Here is a 9,475-nt window from a genome sequence, read left to right on the forward strand (position 1 = left end):
AAAAATAAAAGAAAATAGAAAATACATCAAATCTGACAACTGGCAATGAAGGCTGAGGGAGTCTGAGTCCACCTTTAATAGAGGGGTAATTACGGGCTCCACTTCTCTTCTTTCCTCAACTTGTGTTTTGTCCTCTTCTTCAAAAAGCCCTCCAATTCTACAAGTGATGGATAATTGCAAACAATTAAATTAATTGGCCCGTAATTCCAATATCCCTTCAAGGGTATTTTAGGAATCCAGAACTTTCTTCTTGATTTCCTCCGTGTCATCCTCATCTGCCCCATCCTCACCGTCCATTCCCAATCTCCTAAATAAAACCCTCCCTCGTATAAATTTTCAAATTCCCTCTCTCGCCCACCATTTTCTCTCTCGAGATTTTTGAAACCCCGTTTCTAAAATTCCCATCTTCCCCTTATTCTTCTTCTCGGAATTTGACATGGACGGTGTGACGGTGGCGTCGACGCCTTCGCCGTCGTACTCTACGGCGGCCTATGTGAGCTGGGACGAGGTGAATGTTTCAAGCGATAAAGGAAGGAGAGTGGTTCACTATTATTTGAAGAGAAGGGACGGCGTTTCAGATCTGGCTGTGATTGGTAAAGAAAAGAGCTTGAGGCACATGTCTTATCATTTCGCTATTAAGAACCGTTCTCTTTTCTTCTCTTCGACTTCTTTTTACAAGCTCAAGTCTCGCCGGGAGGTCGTCAATTGGCTTAATTCTGTCGTTTCCGGTAATTACTGCTTATAATATTATGTTTCTCTTCCTCTTCTTCGTTTATTGAAGCTTGAGGTTTTTGAGATTTAGGGCTTTGTTAGGGATTGCGCTGGGCTCAATATTATTAGGGTTTTTGTTAGATCTGAGCGTTTCTGGTGAATATTGATGAGATTTGATTCTACTAGGGCTTTTCTCTCTCTCTGTTTATGTCTCTCTCAAACAAGCAGTTTTTCACTACTCGATTTTGATCTCCTTTCTCCTTTACTTTTTCTATTTTTTAAATTTTATCTAGTTTTCAATTTTGCAATACAGGTTGATTATACCAAGCCTTTTTTTTTGCCTTTTTCCATAGCAATAATTATATATATTTTTTCAAAATTGGCTGGATTTTTTTGCCTGATGCAATGGATTGGCTTGGGTTTTTTCTCTCTCTATCTCTCTCCCAAACAACCAGTTTTTTGTTACTCGATTTTTATCTCCTTGACTTTTCTATTTTTTTTGAAGTTTATATGATTTGTAATTTTGCAATACAGGCCAAACCTTTTTTTTTTGCCTTTTTCAGAGTAATATATATATACATATTCAAATTTGGCTTGATTGGTTTTGCCTGATGCAATGGATTTGCCGGCTTGGGTTTTTAGTTGGGTTTCTTTTGTCTATATATATTGTAAATATTCTCTTTTGAAATTATCCCTTTACCTTGATTGATTGTCTTTATTTTTAAACCTAACCCCTTCTTTCTTCTGGCTCTAAAGTAACCTGGGGCTTTCTTCTCCGCTCCCTTTTTTGGCTGAGGTTTTTATTTCTGTGATTGGCATGGTTCCGTTTGGTTCCACTCACCATTGTAAATATTAACTGTCTATAATCTGGGCTGCAGGATTGCTTATTCAATTTTTAAGAGCCGATTGAGAGCGTCACGATTCTTACGCCCTCAAGTATCTAGGTCAACATCTTTCATGACCGAACATTTTTGCTTTCAATGAACAAGTTTCATACCACAGAAATCATCTGTTAATTCTTTTGAATGTGAAAAGAATCAATATAAGCTCTTGTTATTGTTTGCATCCGATTTTGATTTTCCCTTTCTCAAGTATAGTTGTTGTCATTATGTCTGTGGTATTGTTTGTCTTTGAGGCATCTTAACGGAATAGAGTATTTATGTATTTGTCTTACTAATTGCTGTTTAAAATGCGCAGATTCTTCTTCTCGTGAGTCTCACTGTTCAGTTGATGGCATTTGGAATGGAAAGGAGGTGAAAAGTATGGATTTTGGAGCCGTCAAGGTATGAATTGTATTTTGAGTATTTCTATTGCTTTTTTGTCTGTCAATTTTTCACGTAATGATATTTGAAAATTTTCATTCTACAGGATCTTCAATCACAAAAGCTTGTCCAAAAAGAATTTTTATGGTTAGGTTCTTCATGGACGTGCAAGAGAAAAAAGAAACACTATGAGTCTTTCCGCAGGAATGGTGTAATAATTTCGGTAAGTATAATGGTCTATATCAACCCTTTCTTCCATTTGTGCTTTGTCATTTAAGGTTTACTGCATTTTACAGTTTGATTATATAGCTCATTCTTTTGTCCTTTTGTATCATATTCCCTTAAAATCTTCTCAGGTTCACGACTTCGTTTATGTCTTAGCTGAGGAGAATAAACGACTTGTTGCCTATTTGGAAGATTTGTATGAGGACTCTAGGGGCAACAAGATGGTTGTGGTACGATGGTTTCACAAAATTGATGAGGTTGATATTGACTTGCGTCACAATTATAATTGCAGAGAAATTTTCTTTTCTCATTGTCTTCAAGATCTTAGTATTGAATGCATAGATGGATTGGCTACTGTCCTTAGTCCTGTGCATTTCAAGAAATTTTTGAATGAGGCAACACACACTCGGCTGGAGCCATTTGTATGCTGCAAGCAATTTGAAAATGATGTTAAGCCTTTTGATGTGACTCAAGTTAAGGGTTACTGGAAACAAGATATACTTAGATATATGTATGGTCTTTCTCCTTCTAATGATTGTGTGACTCGTCAGCAACGTGCTGACGACCTGAAAACTGTTTGGGATGTTGATGACGATGTTGGGATTAGGCCTAGAAAGAGATATTGTCGATCAAAAGATGATGATATGCACATGCATTTCAATGGCAGTAGAGAGTCAATGGATACATCATTTGCAGATGTGCAAGACTTTCACAAAAGCAAAAATGGAAATGTATCATTCAATTTCAGTGGTAGGAATTTTGCGTTCCTGTCCACTGGTGAGGCTAAGCAATATTCTTCTCACCATTTAATGGTAGGTTCTGAGGTTGAAGTGCTAACTCAAGATAGTGGTATGAGAGGTTGTTGGTTTAGAGCTCGGATAATTAAGAAGCACAAAAATAAGGTGAAGTTGCAATACCAAGACATCCAGGATGCGGCTGATGAAGCTAACAAATTAGAGGTATATATACTTCATTGGTTCATGGATCTCATATTGTTTAACTTTTTCTGTTTGTAGTTTAATGCTTATGCATGGTTTTATCTTCTAGGAATGGATTTTGGTAACCAAGGTTGCCACTTCTGATGAAGTGGGTATTCGTGTTTCTGGCCGGACAGCTATTCGACCGTCTTCACAATTCACTAAAGGTAGTACTTCATGTATTGGTGTTGGGTCTGTTGTTGATGTCTGGTGGCATGATGGTTGGTGGGAAGGCCTTGTTGTTCAGGAGTTGGAAGATAAATTTCGTGTTCATTTCCCAGGTTTGTAAATGGCTTTAAATCTTAATGTTTTGAGTTTTTTATGCTCATGAATGGTGGAATATATATTGTTGTTTTTCTTTCCAGATCTGACAATTGCATTTGCAGGAGAAAAGCGGGAATCAGTCTTTGGTATCGGTGATATAAGACAATCTCAGGAATGGCTAGGAAATCGGTGGATAAATTTGAAGGAAAGGCATGATCTTGTGAGTACCATACTCTGGGCCGGAAAGCAAGACGTAAGCAGATCCTATAATTTCAATACCGACAAAAACACCATTTGTGAGAGTGGACAGTGTGGTAAAGAAGCCACTGAGTGTAAAGGTTCTGCTGTTGAACCAGGAAATGAGAGGGCACAAGATGCGAGTGTTGTTCCAGATCTTTCAAAGGATGATCGGCTTTCTCAGTTGAAGTGGAAGTCATCTAGGAAGAGAAAACGTGTGACTTCGACCTGTGTACGGAAGCTGAATTGCAGTCGAAACCTCATCAAAAGCACTGCACAGTCAGTTGCTTGTGAACGATTTTTGATTCCTGCATCCTTAAAAGTCGATAATGAGAACTGCAAGAACATAGGTGATCCGTTATTCAGTTCTTCAGTAGTACCGCAGCTAACAAGCTTGGTAATGACTAGGTGATTGGAGTTGTTGCTTTCTGTTTTGTTTGGAAGTGTTATTTTCGGAAGTCTGGCATTGGGGCATCCATCTCCCTCTTTTTTTCTTGTATGCAACTTTCAGCCTATGGGGCTCTAACTTAGAGTCTTGCAAATTTCAGGCTACAGTTTTGGATGCATTATAATAACCTGGTAGATCTCTAACTTACTAAGCCTCGTTTGTCTAGGATGTTTCCATTAGGATCTCTGCTTGTTTTGTATTCTATTTATTGTTTTTGGAAATAAAAATATTCAATTTTTCAACTGTGAGCTCTTCATAGCACAATGCAGGGATACTCGGCAGAATTTGCAGCTTAAACCCCTTTATAACAACTGAGTTCAATACATGTTACGCCATGTCACATTCATCACTTTCTACTTTGGTCCAATAAAAATAGTTAAAAGTTTACCCTTTTTTTTAACAGGTTTATTGTGCAGCAAATATAAAATAACAAATTCTTGTGTTAATTGTGGTTAAACAAGATCGATAAACTTGTAATCGAGACATTGGAAACCGCTGCGTGAACTTGCAAGCAGGAACCATCCATTTTTTCCTTTTAAGTAAATGAAATTTACCTGACAAGACAAGTGCGATTCCTTTTCTTTAAATTTGCTGGCATCGTCCTAAATTTTTGAGAGTTCCTTGTCTTATTCTACAGCATATCTCCTCCATGGTTTCTTTACAGAGGACCGTACCCAATATAACTATGACATGATGGATTAAATGAACTAAAAAGTTGGACATGGATTTGAGATTGGTCCCGTAAGCAACTTCTTTTAAAAGTAATTATTATTGATGACAAATTTTCATCCCCAAGAAAAAAAAACCCTCAAAAAGTAGGATGTGGGGGCGCCCTCTGTGACTTGAGCATCTTTCAACTAGGCATGAAAAGGACCCTTTTCTCATTTCCTTGTTTAACAGCTTAAGATGCTCTTTCTTTATCCTCAAAAAATGGGCTTGTTCTTTAAGTAGCTCAGTTGCAACAGGAGGCTGTTGTTGCAGTGATTTGAACTCGAGATTGACCCCTGGAACCTCCTCCTTATGTATGAAGTCCTTTAACAGATAAAAGAAGCTATGGTTCTCCCTAGTCAGGTGCCTAAGAAAGACGCCAGAAGAATTGAATTCAACAACCCAAGGAGCTTTTTACTTCCTGGAAGTAGTCTTGCCTCTGTCGAATCCTTATCCATGCCTCTCGTTAGTTCTCCTATTCTCTCATTTGTATGTTGAATGAACTGATCTTTAACAGTTTTTGGTGGTAAGTATTTTTCTATTTGCTGAGAGCAGGTCCACGAAGTTGTTTACTCAGCAGATATTAGATGTGCAGAGTGTCAAATGAGAATAGCAGACATAATCTCAAGAATGAATGGTACGTTTTCTTCATTACTTTAAAACTGTGGCCAGGATTTATACATGCTTCATACAATGAAATTTTCAGAGAACATTGGGGGTGATAAGGGGATGGCCAGTGGCCGGTTAGCGGTGAGAGTTTTTTGGGAAGCACTGCATGAATGTATAGTTTCAGTCTCTAATCTGGTGTGCACTGTTTCAGATCAATGCCCACAATTATTATAATAATTGCTTGCTCGATCCTAGTAGAACTTGCTTTAACAAATTTTCTGACGGTGAGAGTTGCATGAGATCTAGCTAGAAACCAGGATTTATGGTCTTAATCCAGATTCCTGCATTAACCCAAATCTTAATTATATTGTTTCTTAGCAGATACAGATTCTGTTTTGGTAAATGTGTTGGAGAACAAGGTAACACTCACCTCTAGATACCCTGGAAGTACTAAGTTGGGTCCAAGGCAAGTTCCTGTTATTTATAGGAATCCTATCAGCACAATGGCCATGATCAAGAAGCTCTTTCGCTTGTCCCGTAGTTGAATACTGATGGACAACCATCCAACATGCTACAGAATTCTTCGTATGGAGATTTGCTTGTTCTTATACTTTTTGTTGTAAAAGGTTACTGTTCTCAGTTTTTGGTCGTAATATCTCAAATGTATATGGAAACATAGTGCACTGTTGGATGTGTTTTAAATTATCAACCGAACTCTTCACCTTTGTTATACCATGTTACTTGATCCAAACTATTCATTTTCTATAAAGCATCTGTATTTTGCGATTTTCAGATAAGGGTATGAAGAGAATACCTGTAACTCTCTTATTATTTTTCTTGTCTTTGAGGCAAACTCAAATCAAAGGCAACTACTGATGCTTAAATATAATGATAATGCAAACAGAAACCTTAGTAAAAAAGAAAAGGATACTTCATAATCCTGTACAGGGTAACACAATATTTACATTAAAGGAAAGGATTCTTCACTTTATTACTTGATATTTAAGTCATGGTTAGTTAACCTAATATCATCATTTTGCTGGTCTTCGCAGAATCAGATTCCAAAATCAAACAAATGGAGTTCCGATGAGAGAACCAAAAGTAGAAATATTCTCCCTTGAATCCCTCTAATTTCTACATTTCCTTTATACCCAAACTATTAACACCAATCAAAAACCAAATCCAATCATTGGTCTCAATTTTCTTTTGGTCACTTACCATCTTCATGTCAGGAAGGGCAAGTTTAAAGGCAGCATCTTCAATATTACCTATTTCTTCTCATTTCCCTGCTTATTTTAACAATTAGCTCACACTAATTATCACTCACTTTCATATATTTGGAAAGAGTTAACACTAATGATTCTTTTTCCTGTTTTATTTCCATGTTAGCAGCTCTGTTGCATGGTGCTGAGACTTAACATAGACTGCTATGGCTGTTTCAGGAAACTAAGAAGAACCCTTCTTAATATGAAAGGTAAGTTGTCCAATCCATTAACAATCTTTAAATCTGTGGGTCATTTTTGTATCAGTTAAAAGTTTTATGCAATGATAAATTTGACAAAAAGTTCCCTGGTTTCCACATTGAAGAAATAGAGACGCACTTGATAGAGAAGCAGCAATGCAAGGTAAGCGTATGTGGGAGGTTAAGACCCTCAGATGAGGCGATAAAGATAAGAAAGAAGATGAATCGAAGAGTGGAGATACTGGAAATTAATGAGGTTGAGGATGAACAAACAGAGCAAAATCAAATCACTAGCCAATGATTGGTGTTTAAGTTTATGTTTCAGCTTATGGAACCAGCCCTTAATCCATTATCATACTAGCTTCGAAAAGCTTTGAGTTGACTGGAACAAAGAGAAATTGTATACATTGTCATGAAATTCTGGGTAATTGTCGTCAGGAAGAAGAATGGAGAATTTCAGACTTGCAAGTAGAAATGAAAGATGAAATGTAAATGATTATGGACATAGAAATTTATAGCATGTCTCAAATTCCATAATTTTATTGGTTTGACAAACCAAATCAACTTTTCCCCTAATTTAGGAAGCAAGAAGATTCAGTGAATTATGCGTTTGATTATTAAACAACTTTTAATAAACTTTCCCCCCCCTTTTTTTTATTAAAAAGGGGGGGGGGGGCTCAGTCCAAAACTGAGAAGTCTACAAAAACTCTAAATTATGGCATGGCCTCCTAAAAGCATGTTGGTGCAAACATCTCCAAGGGCCAGCTGGTGGGTGGTCATAGAGACTCCTCATCAGATTCAGAGGTGCATTTCAACAAATGATCTGCGGTTTTGTTGGACTCTCGGAGCTTGATGTCCCAATCACTCCTCAAAAGATCGACAATACTCCAAGCAGGAGACGAACCTGCATTAATCATCTGGACAACATTTAAATTATCACATAATCACACTCCACAACAACCTTTTCATAACCCATAATCCAGGCCAGATCGATACCATCCCAGACTCGCCAAAGCTCGGTTTGGTTGACAGAGCAAACTCCCAATCAATTGCCCATATCCCAGACTCCCCATACCGATCTAGCTATCGACTGCCCCGTCGCAGTTGGCTTTAACCCAATCAACTGGGGGAACTTGCCACTCATCCAAACGGGAGGCGTTCTTCTGCTGCGACAAGTTCGAGAGCTATGCAGTGTTAAATTAAATTGCACAATCCCTGCTTTGTGCAACAATACTAGAAGAATGAAATTGCCCAAGTCCTTTGTGCACCAATACTAATGAAGGCTCTCCCTGCAAAACATGAACTTACACCTAGCTTAAGTTTCCCATTCATAGTTCATTAAATTCAAACTAGCAGCATTTGAAATATTTGAGAGCACCCATCTTTCCAACGGGCACTCAAAGAAACTAACAATTGCATCACTCCGCAAAATGCTCAACCAAGCAGCTCGCGTAGATCCACAGTCCCTCAGCGTGTGGAGTATCGTTTCATCAGTCCTCGAAAATTTCACATTTTCGATGATATCTTTCAGCATTTGTGAGCACTTGCCATTTAACAACTAACCAAGGAACTGTTTCACTCTACGAGGGCTGTCCATTTTCCATAGGATTCCAGGCCTCCTTGGACAACATAGAGTAGGTGCCCGAGACTGAGAACCGCCCCTGCGGACACCACCGCCACGATATCTTGTCTTTGGCACAAGCCGGATTAGGTGGGGGAATAGCGGCCTCTGTAAGTAAAGTGACAGTATCCAGGTTATTATAGAAAGCATTCCAATGCCAAGACCCGTTAGGATCAACCACGTTTTCAACCGGAGCATCAAGGGCATCAATATGGCCAACATAGTGGTTACTCAATTTACCCGACTCTGGATCCAGCAGTCACTTCAAAATTCGCTGTTCACCCATCACTGAGACTCCAACAGAGGTTCTCTTTAAGAAATGTCCGAGTTAATTTCTGGCTAATCCTTAGAAAGTTGTTGCCTGAGTTAATTTCGCCAATGCAGTGGTATTTATTCCTGCCCGTTTAATTACAGATAATATGATGGTGGCTTTTGAGATTGTGCATCACATGAAGAACAAGGGCCGAGGTAAAATTGGGGAGGTTGCATTGAAAATCAACATCAGTAAGGCTTACGACAGTGTGAATTGGGAGTTTCTGGGGTTCATGCTGAAAAAGTTCAGATTTGATTGGCGATGGATTGACTGGATAATGTTGTGTGTAACTACGTACGGTATTCTGTTTCTTTTAATGGTGATGAACTTTTGGGCCAATTTTACCACATCGAGGTTTGCGTCAGAGTGATTCGTTGTCTCTATATTTGTTCATTTTATGTGCTGAGGGTCTAAGTTTTCTGTTTAGCCAGGTAGAGGTATCCTGGTTGTTTCACAGTTACTCTTTGCAGACTATAGTTTTTTCTTCCTCCGAGCTTGAGAGAATGAATGCCGGATGGTGCGTGACATCCTTGCTACTTATGAGGCAGCCTCGGGGCAGAGTGTTAATTTTCAGAAGTATGGGGTCCTGTTCGGTTCGAACATTATCATGGCTGATCGTTCGATGGTGCATTCGGTTT

At 38.5% G+C, this 9,475-nt stretch overlaps 2 protein-coding genes across 3 annotated transcripts; both read left to right on the plus strand.

Annotated features, from left to right (window-relative positions):
- Nucleotides 1-287: 287 nt before the first annotated feature.
- LOC107946429 (uncharacterized) lies at nt 288-4,366 on the plus strand. Its single transcript, XM_016880752.2, has 6 exons — nt 288-728; nt 1,909-1,994; nt 2,080-2,196; nt 2,330-3,157; nt 3,246-3,456; nt 3,562-4,366. Exons 1-6 carry the CDS (start codon nt 437-439, stop codon nt 4,086-4,088), a joined length of 2,061 nt encoding a protein of 686 aa, XP_016736241.2. The 5' UTR covers nt 288-436; the 3' UTR covers nt 4,089-4,366.
- A 475-nt stretch (nt 4,367-4,841) lies between these two features.
- Nucleotides 4,842-6,171, plus strand: LOC107946430 (uncharacterized). 2 transcript variants are annotated; one of them, XM_016880755.2, is made up of 3 exons: nt 4,842-5,297; nt 5,388-5,469; nt 5,820-6,171. In XM_016880755.2, the coding sequence occupies exons 1-3, from the start codon at nt 5,178-5,180 to the stop codon at nt 5,984-5,986; spliced, it is 369 nt and encodes a 122-aa protein (XP_016736244.2). In that variant the 5' UTR covers nt 4,842-5,177; the 3' UTR covers nt 5,987-6,171. The 2 variants fall into 2 exon arrangements, with proteins under 2 accessions (XP_016736244.2, XP_016736245.2); XM_016880756.2 differs by having other exon boundaries at nt 4,917-5,297; nt 5,823-6,171.
- The last annotated feature ends 3,304 nt before the right edge of the window (nt 6,172-9,475 follow it).

Source organism: Gossypium hirsutum, chromosome D12 (genome assembly GCF_007990345.1).
Source record: "Gossypium hirsutum isolate 1008001.06 chromosome D12, Gossypium_hirsutum_v2.1, whole genome shotgun sequence".
NCBI lineage: Eukaryota > Viridiplantae > Streptophyta > Magnoliopsida > Malvales > Malvaceae > Gossypium > Gossypium hirsutum.